The following is a 26556-nucleotide window of genomic DNA, read 5'->3' as shown; positions in this document are numbered from 1 at the left end:
TACAGAGAGCAAATAAGCATAGGGAAAAAAATGTTCAACATTTTTATATAATTAGAGAATCAAAAATTAAAACAAAGAGATACCATGACCCACCTACTAGCATGGCAAAATTCCAAAACACTGACAATACCAAATGTTGGTGAGATATGAAACAACAAAAACTCTCATTCTTTTTGGATGGAATTGCAAAATGGTACAGCCGATTTGGCATTTTTAAAAATATATTTTATTGATTTTTACAGAATGGAAGGGAGAGGGATAGAGAGTTAGAAACATCAGGGAGGGAGAATCATTGATCGGATGCCTCCTACACACCACTTATTGGGGATATACCTACAACCAAGGTGTATGCCCTTGACCGAAATGGAAACTGGGACCCTTCAGTCCATAGGCTGATGCTCTATTCACTGAGCCAAACCGATTAGGGCTGGAATTTCTTACAAAACTCAACATAGCCTTGTCATACACTCCAACGATTGCACTCCTAGGCATTTACCCAATTGAGTTGAATGTTTTATATCCCACATTGAAATCTGTACACACAAATAAGTAGTCTTATTTGTAATTTCAAAAACTTAGAAGCAACTGAGATATCCTTCAATAAATGAATGGATAACACACTGTGGTACATCTATACAATGGAATATTATTCAACCATAAAAATGAGCTTTTTTAACCCACAAAAATGCATGGAGGACATTAAAATGCATAATGGAAAGAAGGCAATCTGAAGACCATACCTACTGTAGGATTCCAACTATATTACAGTCTGATAAAAGGTAAAATTAAAGAGTAAGAATATCAGTAGTTGTCTGGGGCCTGGGAAAGGGTTGGAAGAGAGGATGAAGTGGCGCACAGATTTTTATGATACTGAGACTGTTATTTATAATGTTGTGATTAATGGTGGATATATGGCAATATACTTGTCAAAACCCTTAATACTGCACTGAACAATGAGTGAGCCCTAATGAAAACATGGACTTCAGTGCATAAAAATTTGTCAATATTAGTTGTTTGTTGTATCAGGTAAATTACACTAATGCAAGATACTAACAATAGAGGTAATTGTGTGTAGAAGAAAAGGGATTATATGGAAATTCTCTGTACTTTCTGCTCTATTTTTCTATAACTCTAAAACTGCTTGAAAAGATGCTTATTAATTTTTTAAAAAAGAATGTTCATATCAGCATGTATTACAACAGCCCAAAGCTGGGGGGAAAAAAATGTTCAGCAACAACCCTAGCCAGTTTTGCTCAGTGGATAGAGCATCAGCCTACAGACTGAAGAGTCCTGGGTTCGATTCCAGTCAAAGACATATGTCTGAGTTGTGGGCTCGATCCCCAGTAGTGGGTATACAGGAGGCAGCCAATCAATGATTCTCTTATCATGGATGTTTCTATCTCTTTCTCCCTTCCTCTCTGAAATCAATCAAAATATATTAAAAAGTAAATAAATAGAATGTTCAGCAACAGTAGATCAATTTCTTGTGGTATATGAAAATAATTGAGTACTATATGAAAATAAACTAATTCCTCTTTCCCAGGGAGAATCTCACACAGGCATTCATGGAGCCATAAAAGCAAGAGGTAGGTCACCTGTGCCTGAGACCAATGCCACTGAGGTCAACAATTACAGAGCCAAGATTTACCCAATAGTAAATATGTATTCCCATTTCAGAGCATAGTTCAAAAAGTAGGGCCACTAGGACATTTTCTAGGGAGTACATTACGTAACAGAGATACAAGACCAAGATCAGCCTTCGCCTTGATAGGCATGCTGTAGAAATCCTCATGGCTCACCTTCGTTTCCTCTATTTCCACAGCCACCTCAACTATTGCAGAAGCTAAGAGGACAAGTCTCCTCTTATTTTCTTCTACTCCATTTTTCTAAAGCTGACCTAGCCCTATGTAACAAAACCCTAATATGCAAATCAATTGAACAGCAGAATGACTGGTGGCTATGACGCTCACTGACACCAGGGGGCAGACACTCAACACAGGAGCTGCCCCCAAGTGGTCAGTGTGCTCCCACAGGGTGGGGAGTGCTGCTCAGCCAGCAGCCTCATGGCTGGTGAGTGCAGCAGCAGTGGCGGAAGCCTCTCTGGCCTCTGCTGCAGGCAGGCAATAAAGATCAGGGGGTCCCGGTCTGTGAGAGCCTCAGACTGCGAGAGGGATGTCTGACTGCCAGCTTAGGCCTGATCGCCAGGGGGCATGGGACCTAAGCTTGCAGGTGGACATCCCCCATGGGTCCTAAACTGCAAGAGGGAGCAGGCTAGGCTGAAGGATCCCCCTCCCCCAGTGCACGAATGTTGTGTGCCAGGCCTCTAGTTTTTTATAAAGTATAGTTCAATCACAAGATTAACCTGGTTAGAAATGGTCATCCATTACCTATTGAAATAAACTAACAACTAATCTAGTATTCAACATCATCTAAGTTTCTTTTCCATCTCTCTTTCCCATGTCTTTTATCTCTATGCATAGAACCTCCCACTTAGATGTCACATTCTGTATTTTGAGTCCCACTCTCTCTTAAATCTCTCAAGTATCTTTGTATCTCTGTGACACCTATTTTCCTCTGCTTTCTTTGGTTAAATGTGTCTTATTCCTCCCACTCTCCCTATTAGATGTTAGAATGTTTTATACCAGCAATTGTATCTTGCTCATCTTTGTATTCCCTTTAACACCAAGTACCTGAATAAATGTAAAGTACTCAGAAAAGTAATAAAAATAATACTAAATTGAATGGAGTTCAGTATTCAACATTTTCTTACTATCTTCTTACTTCCTAACCAGACACGCCACAAAATTCCTACAGCAACATCTGAAGTAGCTGGCTAAAATAATGTGTCATCTGTACTGTTCACATTCAAATTGTAAAAAAATAAATTAAAAAATTGTAAAATTTGCAAATATCTAAAATATGGCTTATTTGTGCCTCTTTCCTGGGATGTCATACATGCTCTAGTGTGCTTGGGTTGTTGTTTTTTTAATTAAAACTGCTTTTTATTATATTCAGCATGATTCCCAGATTAATTCTGGCTGTACTTGTACTTGAAAATATATTTGCATAAATTGGGTGTTACTCTTATTAGTGGTTATTAGCTTTCAGCATCCAGGGTATGGTCACTCAATTCATGCAGTAAATATAATGAAATTGTTTTCATGTTGTTACCACAATGTAAATAGAGACAACAATGCGAGTCATCATCACACAGGCATAAGTCAGGGGCCAAATAACCTCTCCCAAAGGAAAGATACAGCACAGAGTAAAACTGAGTTGAGATGAACATTCCATTAACCCCATCACCTCTATGCCCCTTGGCTTTGTAGAAATACTCGGGAAGAATCTGGACAGCTCTGGAACTCTGACACTCCCAAAGGCAATAGGATGCAATTAGCACTGTGCATTTTTAATAGCTTACACGGCAGGGGAGAAATGTCTAAGAGGATATTTAAATTCAGCATAGAATTCTAGCAACCGCAATTTTAATTGCATACCAACTGCAAAATATTTCTCTCATTGTCTAAATAAAAAGGCTATAATTCACGCTGTCTGCTTGGTTCAGGACTCAGTTATTAACCTTTAAGAATCTTTTTATTTTCTAGGATAAAAGCCTCTTACTCCCACAAATGCATCTTGAGACTGGGACTTAATTTTAAATCCCAACTCCTATTTTGGAGGACTCTGAAACTTCAATCCCTGTCATGAAAATATCCTGAACAATATTTCAGACCCAGGAATTTTAGGGCTTTTTTGTATTTTTTTTAACTTGGAGATAAAACATAAGTTTTAAAAGTCACAAAAATGAAAAGCCACCTTCTCCAACACACAAATACACACATGTTTAAAACATGCAAAATACACAATCTGAGTACTCCATAGCAGGTCACCGGAAGCATAAGCAAAGGCTAGGTGGCTGTTTCCATAGCAATGACTCTATGTAGTTTAGCTCTTCTGGGAATTTAACCAAACCCCCAGTAGCGGAGGGGGGGGGGGGGGGGGGGGGAATCATCAGCAAAAATGCTGTAACATATGGCAACTGCCAGCAAATCAGTGAGAGGAGAATGCTTTTATTTCCTCTTCCTTCCTCCTGGCAGGAACACTTTCATGTCAGGTGATTTGAGGAAGCGCACAGACTTTGTTGGTCACTCAGCACTTAATTCAAAATTTAAAAATACGAGGCTTCCTCCTTTTCTTAGGATAAACGAGTTGTTGGTGCCCAGCCAGGCCCAGCAGCACATGCATTCCAAGAGTGACATTTAGCCATGGGTAAGAGCTTCTTGCATCTTCCCATGATCTCATGTTATGACTCTTAAGTCAACTCAAGCTGCAGGGTTATCTCTTGGTAAAGAATGCAAATGAGATTTTAATATTTATTTTGTTTTTTAAACCATTCTCTGTGTGTATGTGTGTGGTGTGTGTGTGTGTGTGTGTGTGTGTGTGTGTGTGCGCGCGCGCGTGCGCGCAAGTTTTTAGTTCTACCTATGGCTCAATAATTAAAGTAAGAGTTTTCAGCAGGAAAGAACAGATGTGGCATGTTTTATTATCTTCTTCAGTCTCACCACTCCTGCATCTGAAATGGTCTTCTAAGTATCAAGTTACAGGCCATTGAGTCGGAGGTACTTAAGTTCTCTCTTCAGCATAGCTTTGCAAAACCAAATACAAGGAACAACATGCAACTAGCAGCCAGTGAAAGTGGTTGTCTCAGAATGAGAAAACACTCTCAATGGCAAGGAATGCCTTGCGTTCTGAAGAGCACGTTCTATTTCGAACTTTCTCGGTGTTAGAAACAAGTTTCCTAGGCTGAACCTAAAACTACCTCCTTTTACTCGTGCTGCTCACCCCCGCTGTGTGCTTCTGAGGAGACACGCGCTTCTTCTACACGACAGCACCTTGCCGACCCGAGGACAGTGTGAGTCCATGTTTTACTTTCCTTGTAGTCCCCAAACTCGACCCCTCTCCATCCTCAGTGGCATTACTTTTATTGTCTTCTCTATCCCACCTCATTCACCTCTAGAAGTAAGTTATTGTGCCAATAACTTCCTGCACTCCACTTTTTTAAATGTAAAGTAGAACCGTTGGCCTAAATTAGGGGTGACGATTGAAAATGTCACTAGAGGCCAGGCAGGAAAGGCAACTGTGTGAAACATCACAGGAAGTGGTGACAATGGCGGTGACTGAAGGATGAGGTCCTGCCGGAAACCAATCACTGTCTCACTAATAGAGAGATGTGGACAGGAAGCCCGAAAGGCTGGTCAACAACCTTAATTACTCTAACCACTCACTGTTTAGTTGAAGCATTGTTAGCTGAAGCAGCCTCTACCTTTGTCTTATGTATTTTTTGTTATTGGAATTTCCTGTCTAAGGGCTATGGTTGTATCCCATAGTCTTAATAAAAGAGATAGCAAGGCCAGAGCAGGGTAGTAGTCCTCCCCCTAGAGGTGGGCTCCCACCTAGCTCCCAATATTCCTAAATTAACACATTCCAAGTCTCTTTTCATTTGTGTGTGGCCTTTCCAGAACCTAACCCTGAACCACGTCAACGTGAAAGGGGTTCCCACAAGGTCCCAACCAGAGTATTACAATTCACATTCTTTAAAAGAATGCACACATGCACACAAAACACACACAACTCGGTCTGCAGTTGCAATCCTTGGCCTTAATTACTCTGATAGCAAATACTAAATTAATAGAATATAACAACTTGTGAACTTAAAAAAAAAACAAACCTTTTGCTGATTAGGCTAGGAGAGAGGAACAGTCACCTATGCCATCAGGCCACTCTATCTAAGTATCATGGGAATGTAGCCAGTCAATTTTCTCTCAGCGGTACATTAAAAAAAAAAATACAAACCAGCCCACCAGTGGCTCAGTGGATGAGCATCAACCTATGAACCAGGAGGTCACGGTTCAATTCCTGGTGAGGGCTCAATCCCCAGTGTGGGGCATGCAGGAGGCAGCCAATCAATGATTCTCTCTCATCATTGATGTTTCTATCTCTCTCTCCCTGTCCCTTCCCCTCTGAAATCAATACAAATATATATTTTTTAAATCAAAAACAAAATTGTCACTGCCTCATTGCTCAATATGTTATATCATGTAAGCTTGTTCTCCACCAGAATGAATAAGGCACACCATAATTGAACATAATAATAAAAAAATTAGACTGAATAAAAGGTAAGGACCTACTATCACAGAGTATTAAGAGATGCACATTATTAATTTCTACATTCCATTAGCTCTTTCCTTTGCGAAGACTTAAATTTTATTTTCAAAAGCATAAGCTGTGCTCCCCTTAGTATTTAAAAGTTCTAGTGCTGCCCTCCAAAATGTATGTAAATTGTCTGTCTTCCTATTAACCACAAGAGCACCTTCAGGAACCTACTAGCTAGCCCAAACGTTGTCTGTGGTCATAGTCCAGGGAAGGTAGTTGCTCTAAGTTTGCATGGAAACGAGGAAGTAATGTTATAAATATCAGTCTACAAAGCCCTGATCTATTTCCTACAAGCTTTAGAGCATAGAACATAGGACAAAAAAAAAAATAATAAAATAAAAAAAAATGAGTCAAGTCTTTCCTCAGGTTAGCCAAAAACATATTATTTTATGATCACCTGTCTCATAGTTGACTGTAAGCATTTGGTTAGTGACACATCTAGAGAATAATGCATGGCCTCAATGCTGGGGTTTTCCACATGCAAACTCCTTTTAAAGAAATAGCCCCTTGGCTTACCTCATAAGGCTGCTTAATGACTGGGTCATCATTATTCATAACTAAAAACACTCTTAACAAATTAACGTTAGAGTTCTGCACCCACACCAAATATTGATTCCCTAAAGAAAAAGAAAGGATTTGTGAGTTTACCTCTGTCCATCGTCTTTGATCCCGTAGGCTTGTCTGGGACAGTAAGACGGTCTAGGGTGCTACTCAGTGAAGACGGGTCGCCATTGGATAAAGAGTTCAAAACTCCACTTTCTGACGTGGTCACGCTGTTCTCTGGGGCCTTGTCACTGTGTGCCTCTGAGGGTCCAGGTGGGTGAATCTCCACAGCAATTGCTACAGATTGTCCCACATCTTCAGCAGCAGACGAACTGCTCATGTTGGTCAAGGACTGTCTTTCCTTTGACAAGGAGGTGGGCAGACTGCTGGCTGTCTTTACGGTACTTTCCAGGGAAGAGAAAGAACCCGGTGTTTCACTCAGATTGGGTGAAGATGAACATGCCTGCTCTGCTGCCTATTTTGCAGACATAAAATTGAAAAAAAAATAGTAAGTCATGATTAAATAAGCATTCTCTACTTTTAATATTCAATGAAGGCAATCCATTGATTCAAAAAGTGGCCAATAGTCCAGATAATATGTGTGATATTTATATCCATATGACAGGCATGATGATGCCACTTTCTAAAACCTGGTTTATAAAATTTTAAATTCACTGTTCAAGGATCTGAAAAAAAATTTCCATATCATGATTTACCTTATTCTTCAATGTTCTCCAGAAACTTAACAGGCCTCTTTGGGGAATTCTTTGGAATACTGAAGGACTCTTTGAGCAAAAAAGGAGATTGCAATCTATCACTAAAATGAGCAAAAAATCTTGAGAAATGTAATTAAGAAAGGAAAGCAAAAACTGGAGCCAGAGATGAAGCAAAATAATATTAACTGAGTGATGACCAGTAATGTGGGCAAAGCACTTATATTGATCAATCCTCAAGCATCTTTTACATATTCCTTAGCACATGACCAGTATCACCCCATAGCTACATAGTTAGGTGAAATGATGTTACCTCATTTGCTCTTTAATACTTTAAAAACTTTAACAATAAACTTTTACCAAAGAAGACAAGGACACATTTGCAGGCTCCTAATTCATTACAGAGAAACCAAAAACTGCCCCACAGACTAGGCGAACTGGATTGATGATGTAGGTCTCTTGCAAGCAGTTCCTAACACACAGTCCAAGGCTGAATGACAATCCCCAGTGAAATTTTCACCAGTCCATGGAGAAAATATCAATGCCACATCACCAACTCTCCTCTCTTGGTAAACACTCCGCTTATTCTGAGATTTTATCCTTGTTAGATTTTGATGTTAAAATACAGGGTGTCCCCCAAAATGTATACACACTTTGAATAATTATTAATTACATTGAATTCAATCTGAAAAGAAAGAAACATCAACTGAGCTATCAGCTATAAAGTGTGTAAATATTTTTGGGGGGGATGCTCTATATATTTAGAAAACTGTGATGGTGGATATTAGCTTTTTTTCTTATCTATAGTCATCAAAATAAAGATTTTGTAACTATATGTTGTCCTTCCATTTTTAATTTTATTGATCAGTAAGATCCATAAATCCAGACACCAGTGGTCTATGGCTCACCCTATATCTCCAATGGCAGGTAAGACTAAAAGGGCACTTTATGGTTCAGTTTCATAATGTCATCCTATGGAAAATTCCCATCAATTTTAAACATTCAAAACTCCAAGGAAGTGGAAAGGAAGAAATTGTTAGAGGAAAGAAGCCAAAAAGTAAACTAGGATCTCTACTCAGAGACCTCGGAATCATTGCAACTAACTCAGAATGGTTGACTTTGTTCCAAACCAATACTGTCCCTAGAATTTTCCAAGTTCTACGCTCTGAGTTCTGATGGGAAAAGCCTGTTTTTTGTTCAGTATGTGCCCAGTTGGCTGCATACTAAACATGAAGCATCAAATAATCAACAAAGCCACTTTTTAGTAGCATGACATTAAATTATCTAATTAAGATACTGACTCATCACATGCATCTTCTTAATAATATATGTATGAAGACATGAAAACTTTCCATTCAAGAATACATCAATGAACTTGGTAACCAGTTGCTTTCAATCACTCCACCATTTAAAATCTAAGATATCAAAGGAAGATTTGTAATTCACGAAGTAAAAACCCAGTTATCTGGAGAAAGGAATGCCCACTTGCCAAACTATCCAAATAAATGCCAGGAATAGTTTACTCATTAGCAGGATCTATAAAATAAATATTACAAAAATACCTACTCTGGCCCAGTCCCGACACACTCCCCTACTGTGAGCTATTTTGGCAAAGCTTAGCTTCCACGTGTTCAGCTTCCTTTTCTGCAGAGATGAAGCTCATGCAGTTTCTGTTGCTCCTGCTGGTGCTTCTCTAAATCTAATTATTAGATTATAGCGAAATGGATATGAGCCAAAAACTGCACACACCTGCAGCAGCACATCCCACAAGCCTCTAGGAACCTCAAAAGCCTGCTTAAAGGACTAAGGAGAGACCTGTTAAGTGAGCATCAGAAATGCCTGTGGTGCCTGTACCAGGGGTCCTCAAACTTTTTAAAGTGGGGGCCAGATCACGGTCCCTCAGAGAGCTGAAGGGCCGGACTATATGAACTACTAATTCCTACTGTAACACCTTGGCTGCGCTCACTGCCCAAAAAACCTGGCGGGCCAGATCAGACTCCTCTGCGGGCCGCATGTGGCCCGCGGGCCGTAGTTTGAAGACGCCTGCCAGTATTCCTGTCTGTGGTGCTACTCAAACACAGGGCAAATGCTCTCCATTTTCTCTAGCACCAAGTAGCATTTATAAATGTGATTTTTAAATGGAGAAAAGAATAAATCAAAGAAGAAAGAGGAGGAGGAGGAGGAAGAAGAGGAGAAGGAGGAGGAGAAGGAAGAGGAGGAAGCTAAGTGTATCAAGTCAAAGGGAGCTTCCATTAAAAGAGAGATTGATAAAGTACAAATCAAAGTGAACCTACAGCAACATTACGCAAGATTCCACACAGGAGCGTGCTTTATAGGCAGCATGGTGTCAAATCATGGCTCGTTATTTCTACCATTCTGTAGCTACTAATAACTGCAGCTACATGTCAAACAAAAACCTGTTGGCTCCATGCCTTCTGTGAGCCATCTGTGTAATACTCTCATAAGTTCCCCGCTGCGAATCAAACGAAGGTGGAACGGAGTGACTGACAGTCACACCCTTAGGTGGCTAACAGGAGCCCTATTTCCCAGGATCAGTGCAGAGGCACGCTCCGCCCAGAAGCTTTCTCTGGGGACGTCAGGGCAAAATAGGTACCTTTGCCTAGTGCTTGGGGCTTTCTTCGGTCACACCAGGTGGAATATCATTTTATTGGTCAACTGATACCGTAATTGCTGACTGACTCCTTCATCTTGTTCATCTTTGTTGGTGAGTTACTTGAGAACAGGCTATTTTTCATCATTTTTGCATCTCCATTTATTGCATCTGTGCCTGACACATTGGTCACAAACTAATGCCAACCAAGCGCAGACTGATGAGCCAGCTGTATGAAGAAAAACAGCCTTGGGGTGTCCAACCCGCTACTGAAGAGACCCTGAAATTCTCTGTGAAGTAGCTATGGGTGATTTTCCTAATCCTTGGATCTAAGGGTGACAGGTACCGACTGCAATACAAATGCTCATTCTCACAATCGCAAACAAAATTAGTATTTTATTTATTAGATATTAACAATTGGATGTGGTTTCACAAATTTGAGCACAATATTTTATTTTTTGTTGTGGGTGTGTGTGTTCTGTTTTTTGTTTTTTGTTTTAATCCTCACTTGAGGATATTTTTCCATTGATTTTTAGAGAGAGTGGAAGAGAGAAAGACAGAGAAAGATATCTGTGTAAGAGAAACACATCATTTAGTTGCCCCTGCGTGTGCTCTGACCAGGACCCGGGTTGGGGAGGAGCCTGCAACCAAGGTAGTAAGTGCCCTCGACTGGAATTGAACCAAGGACCTTTCAGTCTCAGGCTGACACTCTATCCACTGAGCTAAACTGGCTAGGGCTAAATATTTTATTTCTTAATGAGATATTTAAAGACATTTTAAAGATTTTAATGTTAATGAATTAAATTAAAATTTCAATATTACTTTTCCCCATTTTCTGTATAAGATACTTTTATTCATCAAAATATAGTTCAAATGCTGATTAGCTACAATTCCTTTGAATTGTTTTAAAACCCAGGTTTGGCATGGGGAAAATAGTTTTAAATGGCCACCAAAATCTTATAATTAGAAGGAAGTGAGTTAACATATAAATTTTAAGCAATATTAGTCAAAACATTTAAAAAATTGAAGATACAGAAATAGCTTAACACTAAACATAATAAAACCAAATGAGAAAAAAGAGGAATGTACACAGCCTTTTTTCCCTTTCATTTGCTCTATCAAGAAAAACAAACCAGTCAATTTCTCATTGGCTCTAGAAAATATTGTTTGCATTTCTATCATATGCTAGTAACATTACCATAAAAATCCAAATACCTTGGTATAGTATACTCCCTACTCTGTCACTGACCTTTTGCATGACCTTGGGCAATGAAGTAGCAAAAGATTCCCTCCTCAATCTAACCCTTAGTATCCATGACCTTCAAAAAGCCACTTTACCTCCAAGTTGTGTTCTACTGACTTCCTATCTCCGCCATCGCTCCCCTCTCCCCTGGTCCATCCTCCAGTCCAAACAATAACTGGGGTATTTTTAAAACATAGAACAGATCACAATATTCCCCTGCTGGAAAACCTTCTAATAACTGCCCATAGAAGTAGAAAAATGGCCCCAAGGCTCCATTATAGCTGAGAAGGCCTACAAGAACCCCTGCCAGCCCCTCAGGCACCATCTGCTGCCACCTCCCCTCCCTCTCCTTTCAAGCCACATTGGTCTTCCTGCTCTTTGAGAAAATCTCTGGCTCCTTGTGCCAGAAAGGCTTTCTGTGGATTGTTCATTGGCTGCCTCCTTCCCAGAATTTTGGTCTCAATATCACTTCCTCAGCAGGCTGTTCCCTGACAATCATACTAGTATACAAAGCAATAGTCTCTGATCTTAGCCCGGCCACTCCCTAGCACATTGCACCATTTTTTCTTCTTCAGAGCATTTATCGACAGTTGAGATTATTTTGTTTAAATCACAAATGTGTTGTGCCTCTTCCTCAATTTAGAACTCAATATGCTCAATGGAAGAGACACTATCTTGATTCGGCCTGTCTTATCGGCAAAAATACCTGGTACATGGTCCATACACAAAAATATTGCTTAGCTTTCTGACCGACTGACGCAGCTTTACTGAGAGGAGCAAATGAGATAACATCAAAGAATAGTCTTAATAAAATGTAAGTTTAAACATGCAAATGATACTTAGGACAGCCATATTTACTCTCTAAATGTGGCTTCCTTGCTTGTAAAATGAATACAGGATTTTTGTGAGTCAACTAGAACCATCCTTCTCAAAGCCATCTGAAAGTAACTTGCCAATTCTCACAGGGAAATGCTTACAGAGCATGAATCAGTAGAGAGTGTGGATGAAGTCACAATAATCACCCACTGGCCCATTTATCACTCTATTAGTAAATATTTATTAGTTTTTGAGTATGTGTTAGGAGCAGTCATAAGTGGTATGGGTAAAAAAGAATATATATTAATAAATAGCTCCTAGTCGGTTTGGCTCAGTGGATAGAGTGTTGGCCTACAAACTGAAGGGTCCTAGGTTCAATTCTGGTCAAAGGCATGTACCTTGGTTGCAGGCACATCCCCAGGAGGGTGTGTGCAGGAAGCAGCTGATCAATGTTTCTCTCTCATGGATATTTCTAACTCTCTGTCCTTCTCTCTTCCTCTCTGTAAAAAAAAAAATCAATAAAATATATATATTTTTAAAAAGAATTTAATAATTAGAGAAAAACAACAGATATACAAAATCAATAATAACAAGACAGGTTTAAAGGTATCAAAAAACTATGCACTATAGGAGTATAAAGGATTCAGAAGAAGGACGGCAAATCCTGACTTAACGGACGAAGGAAGCTCTAATGAAGGAAGTCACCGTTGAACTTGTCTTGAAAGATATTTAGAAGATGGAATTCGGGTGGGGGTAAGAGGTTCCCGCAAGTGGAGAAACTTTGTAATTCCAGCCTGCGAGAGCAGGAAAGTCTGGAAAGTTTTTGGGGAAATAACTGGCAGCTCATTGAGGTGAAGACAATGGAGGAATCAGCATCAAGACAATACTGCTGGCTTAAAGGAAGCCCAGTACCTTACATATCATCCAATGAGCCCAAATTAATTTGATAAGCAGTGAGGGTTTACAGAAAGGCTGTCCTAGGTGAATCCATATTATCGGACTGCACTTTAGAAAGATCAATTTGGGTGTGGATTCTAAAAGGCGAGATTAGAGACCAAGAAAGAAAACTAGCCTTCGATTTCCATAACCCAGGCAACAGCTAATGTGGTCCCAAACAGGGGGATGGCAGTGGGGATGGAAGACACAGACAGGGTGAGGGACAGCCAGCACATCTTGTGACTGATTGCCAGAAGAGCAGGCTGAGAAGATGAGCTGTTAGAGCAAGAAACAAAAATGTAAGAGCCAATTTTAGAAGGATCTGAAAGCCAGTGAAATGTTCAAACCGGAGAGCTTATGATACTTTCTTTTTGCACCTTAAAGAGAAAGCATGCAATTTTCTTTTTATGAAATATGAAATCACTGATACTTCTTTTACAACTGTCTCCCTTGCAAGCATTTGAATTATTTCATATAGTACATTAGAATTATTTTATATAGTATATCAAAAGATCAAGTAAACTTTAGTTAACAGTTGTGCAAGATTTATCCTACCAGGATTACATTTCCATTTCTAACACTGATTCTACCACTTCCTGTGTTTAAGAGACTTCCTCCTCTGCCACTGTCCACAGTGTGCAGGGTTTGTCTTTACTTATCTCTTCTTAGCTGACTTTTTCCCCCCATCGTTTGACTATAAAGGAATTGTGCTTGTGAAAAACAGCCAACTATGTGACTGCCGTGTTAACAGTGATCTGCATGAGCTTCCTGCAGCTGGCATGACCAACATTTAGATTCTCATTTTCTCCTGTGTCTGACCCACGTGGATCACCTGTTGGGTGGTCTGCCTAACTCTATGCAAAATCTGACCATTTCATGTCCCATCTATTTCCTTCTCTGAATCACCACTGTGTCTCTCACTAGATTTCTTTGCGTTTATATGTAGCCTTTCACGGTCTCTCCCACGCAACAACCTGAATAGTCCTTTCAAAATGGAAATTGATCGCTTCACTCCTCTGCTCAAACATTCCCAAGGCTCCCTAACAAACTCCAAACAGTGCAGGCTGTACAGGATATGGCCACCACTAGTCATCCTCACTTCCTGCCGCTTTCATCTTTGTCACCTGCTCTTACCACTCTGGCTTCTTTGCATCATCCTCAATGCACCAAGAAGAGCTTGGCTTGAACTGCCCTCTAGGCTTTGGCAACTCCTTCCCTCAAAATCCACCCGGCTGACTCAACGCCCTTCCAGAGTTTGTTCAAATCTCAGCTCTCACCCAGGCCAGTCCTGGCTTCCGGTTCATTGCTACAATCTGACCTCCAGCACTCCTGCCCTCCCTCACTCACCCTGCTCTACTTCTACTGACACAGCAGGCAATAAGCATCAGTTTCCTTCGCCTGGAAGTCTGGGTCCAGAAAGGAGTGAGTCTGTGTCTTTTTTATTCACTGATATGTGCCATATTTGCTGAGAGCTATTTAGGACAATAGCTCTCAGCAAATATTTGTTAAATGAATTAATAAGCATATACTCACAGATCAAGTTTCCAGGCAATGCTTTTTAAAAATTAAGTTTAGAGGGAAAATACAGGGTAGAGCAAAAGTAGGTTTACAGTTTTCAGTATGCAAAACACAATTTATTCTTATATTATTATTTATTCATTATTGTATTATTTTCCATACAAACAATCGTTGCCCCACCCAGTATGCAGGATAGATTTTTACAGCTCTTAAATCACTTTGTAATTTATAATATTGGGTTTTAAAGGTGACCTGTTTTGCTTTTTTGTGATTCCAGGGAATCATGGATAGTGAATTCTACATATGATCTTCCGTGAAACCTACAGACTCCTATCTATTTTGAGCTGTCTTACTAGGCCTGTCAGAAAGCTCCCATTTCTGATTTCTCTGTGAATAAATGAATGTCCCGCCCTGTGAAGTCTCCTCAAGGAAAAGGAACATAAACAAACACCTCTTGTTCACTCACTGAAGACCCTGCCGTGTCCCCTGTGATTCAGCCACTAGAAGCAGAGGTCCAAGTGGATGTGGTGCTGAGGTCCTACAGCTTCTCTTTCCTCCATGGTCATTAGAATGACTGGATATTAGGCTAAATTTTTAGGTCAAGATTTTTAAAATTTTTGAGAAAATTTTCCAGAATAATATGCTTTTATACTTTTGAGTTCATCATTCCAAAAGAAAGTTTATTACCCAACTTTAAAAAAAAAAAAAAAAAAAAAAACAAGAACTGAGTGGGGGTGGTGGGAGGGTACTGTTTTCACCTACGCTTGTATAGCTCCATCAAAGCTAGACTACGCTAGACTGAGCCAAAACAATAACTTGAGTCACACTCTGGAAAAAGTTACTATGATTTTTTAAATTTCATCTGTTTAAAAAAAAAAAAAGCTTAAATGTTATGTTAACCAAGTGTCTTACATGTCTGTTTTTTCAGAAACAAGAAGAAACAAAAACAAAATCTGCCTGGGAAATATGCAGGAATGAGGAACATATTCTATTTCTAAGAAAAATAAAATCTAGCTCTTCAATATTTATCTATTTCTAACATATTTCTTCAGGGGGGAAAAATGTTAGTCTTTGTGGCCTTCCAGAAAATGCTCAACATAGAACTTGAAGAAATAACATATGAGTGATGACCCCCAAATTCTAAAGGATCCTTCCACTTCAATGACCTAACTTACTGGTCTCATAAGCACCCTTTCAGTTATTTGTTTTAAAACAGCATTCCCTGTGACAGCATGTGAGACGGTCACCGCACAATGCAACTGAGTCATGACCCTTCATCTAAGGCCAGTGGTCGGCAAATTCATTAGTCAACAGAGCCAAATATCAATAGTACGACGATTGAAATTTCTTTTGAGAGCCAAATTTTTAAACTTAAACTTCTTCTAATGTCACTTCTTCAAAATAGACTCGCCCAGGCCATGGTATTTTGTGGAAGAGCCACACTCAAGGGGCCAAAGAACCACATGTGGCTCGGGAGCCACATTTTGCTGACCACTGATCTAAGATGATAATTGGTTTCATTTACTCTCACCAAGTAAAGTCCTGGGTACCTGATAATGCTTCTAATCTATGATACTAATTTGCCATTAAAAAAGAAAAAAGAAAATCACAGTATTTTAGAACCAAACTAAATCATACAAGAGTCATATACAGGGCACCATAGGAGAGAGAAGGAATTTCAGGAAGACAAGGAGGGAGAACCAACCAATCCTTTTATGTTACAGGTTAAATAGGAGAAAGAGAGAGAAATTCAACTGAAACATATGCTTCGCTATTAAATCCACAAGGAACATCTATGAAAGACCTCCTCAACTTCTTTAGGAGCAATAAAGGGTAATCAAATAAGAACTCTGTGCAGAGTGGGGAGACCCTCTGAGAGCTGGAGGTATCATTACGTTTGACACAGATAAAAATAAAAATTTTTCACAATTCAGAGACTGATTTCAAAAGAGGAAGACTACGTTAACAAAAAGCTATGAATGTGTGAAGAAAGGATCAACTGCAAGACTAGTTCAAAAACTGGTCCAAAATCTACCATATTCAAAATTTTATTTTATTGATATCTCATTTAATTTTGGCTAATCCTATTTAATATATATTTTTTTAAATCTTCATTCAGTAAATATTTATTTATGGTTTGGCTGCTAGCCAAATAAATTCAAAAAGTGACCATATCCTGCACTGGCAGAGGGTCAATAAAACAGGAGAGGTCGCTATCTAATTGATATTTAACACCTTAAATCCAGGACTTGGCAAAACAAAAGTCCATTAGTAAACCGAACTTACATTGGATACTTTCAAAGCTTAGACTCACACCTGCACTATTCTCTAGTGAATGTGCAGAATCATTCCATGTGCAGATTTAATGCATTAAACCCACTCCTGGCTTCCAGCTCTCTTTCTAACTCTAGCTTTCTCTTAATGCTGGTATCTTTATCCCTTTTACATTCATTTCACATTATAGCACAGGCACCTAGGCATGGCCCTTTCAATTCTCTCTGAGAGTAAGTAAGGCTATAAATAAACTTTATAAAATGAGTCTATGCAAGCACTGGCCTAGTACCAAGAAGCCCTCTGCATTAACTGTGAATCCTCTGAGAATGATACATCTGTGGGTCACGCACAAGGACTCAAAGTTTGTCATACGAGTGGGTTGCTATGGAAAAGGCTCAAAATCAGTGCCATGAGAATTGCGCTTGTTCTTTGGCAAGTATCTTAATTTAGCCTGTTTGAAAAACTTACCAGTCAAGGTCATGTCTACCCAATTGGAGGTCATGACATCCATGCACATCAAATGAACAGCAGACTAATTAGGTGGGTACATACCAAGGGGGGCAGAGTCTCCGAAGAGTTAGGAGGAGGTGCTGTCTCCACGGCTATTTCTGGATCATCCTGTTCACTTTCACTGTAACATTCTATAACAAAAACAAAAATGCTTAATGTCCCCACGCCATTATCACTTACCCCCATAATGCACGAGCAGAGGTCTGTCCATCTGGCTATTGCAATTCCAACCCAATTCAGAAAGTGCTCATCTAGTGAGCTATTGGGTTGCAAGGGGGTTCCAGGCGAGGGGAAAACAAGTGGCCACATCAGCGTGTCTGCCCTCAAGGAGTGTCCAACCCACAGGAAGAGGACTCCCCATAGGTAGCTCAGGCAAAATAAAATATTTCCTCATATATTAAGAGAGCATACAATCAATAGTGATTAATTCTGATCCCAGGAACCATAATGAGCTGAAATTGAAAGAATAAGTAAACCATCAATGGTGCCAAGAGTGATGTTGGTAGCAGGCCAACAGGGCAACGATATGAAGTCCCTAAAAGAGATGGTGGAAAAAGAAACGGAAAAGTTCCTTGAGGCCATATCATGGAAGGCCTTACACACCAGGCTCTTATGTAGTTATTTTTTTCAACATATCAATGTACTTTATTTTTTTTAAACTTTATTGTCGAAAGTATTACATGTGTCCCCCTTTCCCCTCATTGACCTCTTTTAACCCACCTCCCCTGACCCTACCCCATGCCTTCACCACCCTGTTGTCTGTGTCCATGGGTTATGCATATATGGATATAAGTTCTTTATTTGATCTCTTCCCACCCACCTATCCTCCCTGCCTTCCCTCTGACTTTAAAACTAGAACCATTTATTTTATGGGCAATAGTTAGCAGATTGATTTCACAATATTATAATGTACCTCTCTATTGTGTTAAGCCTAGTTGCCACTTTTCTATTTCTAAATTAAGATTGTTTGATTTTGTTATCCAAAGATACAATCCTCTAGTTTCAATTCCCAAGTTTTGTGTGGTGTGCGCATTTCAGAATAGCATCAGCTCTGTGACCTTGGCACCTAACGCCTCTTCTTTTCCATAAGAAGGAGCACTTGCATCATTAAGAAGAATCAGAAACTTGTAGCTGTGTATGCTGAAAGCTACAGACTGGGCTCAAAGACTGACACTCGGCCTGTGTCCCAATCTGACCTTCAGGTTCCCAATGCAAACGTCAGGTAATTACTCTGAGCACTCATCTGGTGGAAATACTAAAATATCAGAAAGGAAGCAGTGGGATGAAAGTTATCTGTCTAAATCATGTTGAGATGATGCCTATGAGTAAGAATCCAGTAAGTGAGGCGATGAAACATTTGCATTGGCAATTGTGTGAGATGTCGTTGAAGCTTCCAGTTGCTAACGAGTGGGTGAAGTGTGAACAGCATGCATAGCCAGCAGAGGAAGCTCAATTCCATGCTGGCAAGTCTGTGCGATTGTCTCTGCATGTTTTCAGATAATTTTAAATGCCAACGTGTGTTTCATTAGGACAAGGCAATGCATAGAACTTGATATGGTTTTCTCACCTTATTTCATCCTATTCTAATTTTCTTGCTAGATTTTCATAATTTTAAAATAGAACATACCTTCATCCTTTGTAGTGGATTCATGATGGGTTACAGATAATCCAAGCTTGTTTAACCACCTATAATTTAAATAGAAAAAAAACATTTGACCAAAGAGATTCACCTTTGACCTAGACCCTGAAGGAAGGTTTTGGTCATACTTTATAATAAAGTTGTCATAATCCTACGCTCAGTCCAAATATTTCCAGCACAAATTTGTGGTATCGAACCCTAAGAATTCTGGTTTCATAATATTTTCATTACTTAGGGCAGCGTTTTTCAACCACTGTTCCGCGGCACACTATGTTGCCTGGTGTGCTGTAGGTGCAGACAAGACAAGAATTTTATAATTTTTCACTATTTTGTTTACTTAATATTTCATAATAAAGTAATTGTAAAATACTTTCTTTGTGTTTATTTGATTCCTATTCAAGAGAATTACTTTATATTGTATATAGTCAATATAGGCACAGAGTTAAATTTTTTAACATTTTCTAATGGTGGTGTGCCTCGTGATTTTTTTCATGAAACAAGTGTGCCTTTGCCCAAAAAAGGTTGAAAAACACTGACTTAGGGCACTCTTTTTAAAATATATTTTTTTATTGATTTTAAAGAAGAAGGGAGAGGGATAGAGAGATAGAAACATCAATGAGAAGAGAGAATGACTGATTAGCTGCCTCCTGCACACCCCACACTGAGGATCCAGCCCTCCACCTGGGTATGTGGCCTGACCAGGAATCAAAACATGACCTCCTGGTTCATAGGTCAATGCTCAACCACTGAGACATGCCAGCCAGGCCACTCACTTACTTGCAAGAAAAGAAATGAGGTGGCCCATTATCCAGATGACTACTGTGGGTGACAGCATTATATATTCTAAATATATGAACAAATATATTTTTGCAATTGTCCATTTTAAGGTGTTAGCAACCATGAAAATCCTTATTATTAAGTTTAGTAACTTTACCATTAAAGTTTTATCTCTGTAATTCATAAAATATCTGTTTATTTCACATGAAAATAAAGAAAAGATGATACATTTTTTAAGCCAGAGTTTTTATTTTAATCAATAAAATATCTGGCTAGAGCTATTTAATTTAATCAATAAAATATCTGGCTAGAGCTAAATATTCCTAACCTGGGGAAATTTTTAATTCCTTGAATAATGTGACGTAAAGCAAAAACTGTCAATGTCATCTCTTCTATTGATTTACCATTTTGTTGGCAATGAATTCGAACTAAACATCAGTAATGAAAATAGAACTAGATGACCCTTATGGCAGTCAAACTTGGTTTATGACTTCAGGCTACTGCAGTTCTTTCTCAAGGGTTTTGTTAGGAACATATTTTATAATACAGAATTTTAAAAAAGATATAAAAGGTCTATTTCATATGCTCCTAACTATATAACCTATTTAAAGGGAAAATATTATTTGGGGGCGGTGATCATCTAAGCAATTAATTTTCCACATCTTGCCAGTTTTCTATATTTTTAAAAAATGTTCCTTATTGTGTAGTACTTTTGAGAAACCAGAGTTTTTAATAGTGGCCAAAGTCTACCAACACCAACAAAATCACAGTGCTATGTACTTTGAGATTCACTTATATTTTTCATGTCCCTGAGATCTGTAATGCCTCATGAACAATTCTCTGGCCACACACAAGGACAGAAGTATTGCACGTTTCCATCTGTCAATAAGTTAGGAATCTTTACCCAGTCCTCCACCTTCTATGGCTTTGCTGCATTTTTAAACATTTAACAGCAAATATAAAATAAATCTGATTGTTAAAAATAAATAAAATAGGACTGCCTGCCAGGAAAAGATGAATCCCAGCCTCATCTATGAAAACCCCTTTAGCACCATAAGAAACACGTAATCTCTTAATGGCCACTTAAAACTGGAATAACACCTGGGCCCAGATCATGCCACAGGCACTGGAAAATGTTCATCAAGATTCAACAGAACAAACAACAAAACAAGTAGGCAGGAAATCATATCAAAAAAATGCAAATGGCTAATAAACACATGGACAAAATTATCAGCTTCAACTGTATTTTGGATAATGCACATTCAAACACAGGAAAATATTTTTCACCACTAGATGGGCAGCATTTTAAATATCTCTGATTTCAAGAATTTAGGAGAAAACATTGTAATGTTTGTTGAATTGAACATGAAAATTGATGCAGGCAATTCATTGATAGTATTCAAATGTTAAATATTCATCCTTTTTTGCCCAACAAGTCTAATTATAAACATCTAGCCTACAAACCACAACTTCATATACACAAATAAATGACAAAAACAAGAAAATAAAACATTATCTATATATATAAAATCCTAAGCAACTGTCCGACCATTCGACCATCTGACCGGTAGCTATGATGCACACTGACTATGAGGGGGCAGATGTTCAATACAGGAGCTGCCGAGCTGCAGTGACTTGGCAGCTGTGGTTCTTGGGTGTTGCACCCAGAACCAGAGAGGAGAGAGCCCGATCCAGGCTGTGTCACCCGAGAACTGCCCTCTCGCAAGCCGGGACCCCTCGGGGGATGTCGGAGAGCCAGTTTCGCCCCAATCCCCACAAAACAAGCTGAGGGATCCCACCAGTGCATGAATCCATGCACTGACTGGGCCTCTAATACAATATAATTGTCCATCAACGGGAAAATGGGTAAAGTATGGCACTGATTCTATCAGTACTGTGTTATAATGGAGCTAATAAAAGGATAGATGGGAAGCCTTGTAATGACCTGGGAAAATCCTATCATACTGTGAAATAAAAAATTTAAAAAAAAAAAAAAAAGGAAGTAAAAAACATGTTTAGGCTGACTCTAAAACTATATAGTTGTATACATCTACAAATTGATATACAAAAAAAGCCTCAGGAACCCTATACAGCATACTGTTAAAAGGGTTTGCCAAAACGGGTTTGGCTCAGTGGATAGAGCGTCAGTCTGCGGACTGGAAGGTCCCAAGTTCTATTCCGATAAAGGGCATGTACATTGATTGTGGGCACATCCCCAAAGCTGGTCGATGATTCTCTCTCTCTCATCGATGTTTCTAGCTCTCTATCCCTCTCCCTTTCTCTCTGCTAAAAAAAAAAATAATAATAATAATAATAATAATAATAATAAAATATCAAAATATATTTAAGAAAAAGGGGTTAATCCCAGGGAGAGAATTTGCAGATATAGGAAGGTTTCACATTGCATGCTTCTGTATTATTTGGTTTCTACAAGAATATATTTTATGAGTCACCTAACTAAAAGAAATATTTAAAAGCACATTTTTAAACATTGATTAGGCAAAGCACAACAAATTTAATGATTCACTTTTAAAATACCAAAAATAAACTCATTCTTAGTTTATACATAATTTTATAATTATATAAGCTAACCACTCCCCCCAAAAAAGAGTATATAAAAGTGAAATAGACAAAAAAAAAAACAAAAAAAAAAACTGTTGGCATTATCAAGACAAAAAATGGTTTTAAATTGAGAATGCCTGAAACAAGCAAAGATACGAAAATATAGAAACATCGCAGATTGGGAGAGCATTGACAATTAAAAAAAAAAATTCCTCTCAACCCTTTGCCAACAACCATGTCCTTTTAATGGCCATGGTGAGTTCCTTGCTGTGAAAAACTGGTGATTGCTTAGAATCTTGTTTCTTCCCAGCACTCACCGGCTCAGAGCACCTCCTGTGCTAAGAACACGTTAGCCGAACATGGAGGCAGTAAAATGCTCCTAGTTGGGGCTAAGTAGACGGAAGCACAAAAAGACTTGTATTTACATAGACATGACAGATGTTTCCGAGAGTGTGCTGTATGTTGACTTGCCGTGAATGTTATGTTGGAGAAACACGAGTGTGAAGAAATGGATGTGAAAACAAGCACATGCTTCCCGCAGGCACCGTGGGAGAATGGCCGCTCCCACAGCCTCTGTTCAGAACCAGTTCCTTCATTTCCCTAACCGCTTCCCCCGTCCTCACACACTGAGGGTCCCTTCGGAATACACAGCATAACCATTAGCCTTAATTGCCTCTCCCTTCCTCGTCCCAGATAGAAATGTCACCCCCAAAAGTGCCATTTCCCGAGGAGGGGAGCTTCTAAAGCAGAGCCCTCTCTCCAGATGCCCTCCCGTCCTCCTTCCCAGCATCTCTGCATGTCGCTGAGACACACAGTCACGTGATGCCCCGGCTCCACAGGCCACCCGGGTAGGAAAAGAGACTCCTCAGGGGCCAATGGCGGCAATCCCTTCCTCTCCACGTGAACTATACCTTGTGGGAGAAGTCAGCCTGGAGGCCCCAGGAGAGTCTGCATTGGTGGCTATTAAAAAACCATCTTCAGGAAAATAAAACTTCACGCTGTGTCACCAATCAAAGAGATTATGACACATTTGGGTCCAGATAAAATGGGCAGTTTGTCTATGAGTGGCCGCATGGACAGCTTTAAACTCTAAAGGTCATTCAGCACTATGGGATCAGAACACCTTACATGCAAATTTCAACTTACGCCTTACTTGTAAGCTGGAAAGGGAAATGTTAACATAAATTTCAAGTAAAATAAACAGATTTTCACAGCATAGACTAGTAATAAGATCTCAGCTTCGGTAACTATGAAAGGCTTTGACTTAGCCAACTAGACAGTGTGTGTGTGTGTGTGTGTGTGTGTGTGTGTGTGTGTGTGTTTGTATGTATATATACATATATGTCTTAGTTATACTATTATAGTAGTTAATACGCATGTAACTCTGCTTGCTGTCAGATCTCTGCAAATGGAAAACACAAAAATTGAACATAAGTGGACTAGAAACATACACATAAACTGGAAAAGAGGGTGAGCAGGAAACAAAATAATGCGGATGTGTGATGTATAGAGCAAATCTGACTGAAATTAACAGGTCTAATAACTTCGTACTGGTTCGCAAATGTATTTTGCGATGCCGGGAGAGAAATTCACAGGTAACAAGACACTGAGCACTAACGGTTTCTCTGGTAAACCCAGTCTCACCCTCCCCTCATCAGAGAAAACAGAAGCACTTTGAGAGGGCCAGCCGCAGGATGGGTAGGAAAGATGCAGACAGGAAGGAAGCTGGAGATACAAGACGCTGTTTGAAAGAAGCAGGGACAGCAGGGGGCTGGGGGGGAGGCAGGGGGGACCATTTGGGGTTAATGGATGGCTCAGATCCAGACCATCCTGGGGCCCTAAGTACTTCAAGGCAAGACATTAAGCTTTCCACACGCCCCTCACACCCCTAGGGCTTGCTAATCAATAGGATTTAGCGTTACTCCTGTAAGTGAATAAAAAGCTTTGACAGTGAAGTTTTAAAAATCTTCTCCTATTGTGTGCCTGCTCTTATTTTTTTCAGACACTTGAGAAAGCCAGGAAGGAAAAGCTAAAATCAGAAAGAGGGAAGAAACCACTTCTCTCTCCACAGAAATAAAAGGCTTGTTTGAAAGACTCAGTTGTCAATTCCTGGCCTTGTTATTTCGACCACTCCGCCCTCACATGAGGGGTTGTGGTGGGGAGATGAGGGTAGGGAACCAATGAGAATGCTTCTAGCTAGAGTAGGCTGCTGACGGATATCCTATAAGTTGTGTGTGTGTGCTCGTTCATGTATGTTTGGTGAAAAGCAGTTTTTCTTTAAGTTTCTAGAGCAAAAGGGCAAAAGGAAGTTATATAAGGCAGATAGAACAGAAAAAAGTCATTATCTATAAATAAATAAAACAGATTAAGCCATAAACTTCATGAATGGAAGAAGTATGTCTGCATTCTTTATTTCTAGTGCTTCAGATCTGCTACAATGGGACAATAGCAGGTGGTCCATAGACATATTTTAATTAGTTATGTAAGGTAATATGAGACACTAAGAATTCTTGCCCTAGCCAGTGTTGCTCAGTGGTTGTAGTGTCAGCCTAGTGCACTTGGGTCTTGGGTTCAATTCCCAATCAAAGGCACATACCTGGATTGCAGGTTTGATCTCTCACCCTGTCCGTGGGCAGGTGCAGGAGGCAACCAATCAACTGATCTATATGTGTCTCTCTCCCCTCTCCCTTCCTTCCACTCTCTCTCTTAAAAAAAAAAAAATCAATTGAAAAAATATCCTCAGGTGAGGATTAATAAACAAAAAAGAGCAAGAGAGAGAGAGAGAGAGAGAGAGAGAGAGAGAGAGAGAGAGAGAGGGAGAGAGGGTCTAAGAATTCTGAAACGAGAGCTTAAATTAGAGTGCTCTCTAAAGCCTCAGTCCGCAGACCTCTACCATTGGCTCAATGGTAGAGGTCTGCGGACTGAAGGGTCCCAGGTTCGATTCCGGTCAAGGGCTTGTACCTTGGTTGCGGGCACATCCCCAGTAGGGGGTGTGCAAGAGGTAGCTGGTCAATGTTTCTCTCTCATCGACATTTCTAGTTCTCTATCTCTCCCCCTTCCTCTTTGTAAAAAATCAATAAAATATATTTTTTTAAAAATAAAGCCTCAAGCAGGTAATTAGGGACCTAAAACTTATGTCAGCTATACTCTGAGCAAAACTGTCCTGCAAAATATTTGTGATTGCACATGGAGAGCTAATAAATGCATGAATCATCATGATATCACACAGCACATATGAGACGCTGTAAAGATCAGAATTCTGAAAGCTGCAAGGTCAGTTATGTAATACTTTAAAGCCTTCTCCCCATGATTCTGATTCTCATTTTAACATTTTCTTACAATTATTTGGCTCTTCCTTTCTCAAGGTTCCCTACACTCATCTCCTCACCAGAAGAATTCTCATTACTTCTTCCAAAAATAGCTACTTTGATATGTATAGTTCTCCAAAATGCTCCCAAATACTAGAGAAGAAAGCAAGAAGTCTCTGTAGCTGCTAAAGAGATTAATCCTTAAAGCATGAGAAGTTATGAAACAATAACTGATATGAACATATGTTTAAAATTCAAACATCTGACCAAAGTAAGACTATTCCCATAGAGATTGGATTTATCCATTTCCTCTACTTACACATTCATTTCTTGTGTATTCTCAGCTGCAAAATAAAAGGTCTTGATCTGTGGATGGCTGATCTTGAAAGCACTTGAAGGGGAAAAGCACAGACACATACAAAATTAGTGCTTGTGGTCATCAGTGGGTTTGAAATAAATCAGTCAAATATAACTACAGTAAGTGCACCTGCTTTCTTTGTAACTCTACAGAAAATAATTTAGTCACATTAAATATCCATTGTCTAATCTCTATTTCATTTCAAAAACAGAGGGTTAATCCATCATGTATGAACATCCACAACAGGACTGTATCTTAGCTGGTCAGTGGTTTCTATTTAAAACATATGGACACATTCTTTCACTTTCATTTGCTAACTACTTTGCTATTGAGATGATACATTAAAATGTAGGGTGATAGAGGTGTCACTTCAAAATACTTAGGTCAACTCCTTCAAGAACAGTCTTAATTCAATCAAATATGTATGAGAATTCGTTTACACGAAAATAATCAAGCATAGAACTTGTGATAACCTATCAAAAACCTTATCCAGCCACTCTTTAGCACATAAAACATATAAGGTAGACTTTCAGTT

General features: G+C 39.3%; 1 protein-coding gene across 1 annotated transcript in view; it reads right to left on the bottom strand.

Moving 5' to 3' along the window:
- IPCEF1 (interaction protein for cytohesin exchange factors 1) overlaps positions 1-26556 on the bottom strand; it is an 80210-nt gene that overhangs the window by 13309 nt on the left and 40345 nt on the right. Inside the window, exons 6-9 of the mRNA XM_036413844.2 lie at positions 25983-26054; positions 19005-19063; positions 17420-17508; positions 6862-7231 (exon numbers count right to left, since the gene is read on the bottom strand). Of these exons, the coding sequence (XP_036269737.1) occupies positions 6862-7231; positions 17420-17508; positions 19005-19063; positions 25983-26054 (590 nt within the window). The remainder of the gene's footprint in view (positions 1-6861; positions 7232-17419; positions 17509-19004; positions 19064-25982; positions 26055-26556) is intronic.

The sequence above is a fragment of the Pipistrellus kuhlii genome, unplaced genomic scaffold (genome assembly GCF_014108245.1).
Source record: "Pipistrellus kuhlii isolate mPipKuh1 unplaced genomic scaffold, mPipKuh1.p scaffold_m20_p_5, whole genome shotgun sequence".
Lineage (NCBI taxonomy): Eukaryota > Metazoa > Chordata > Mammalia > Chiroptera > Vespertilionidae > Pipistrellus > Pipistrellus kuhlii.
Note: the sequence above shows the minus strand (reverse complement) of the source record. Positions and strands in the feature narration are given on the sequence as shown.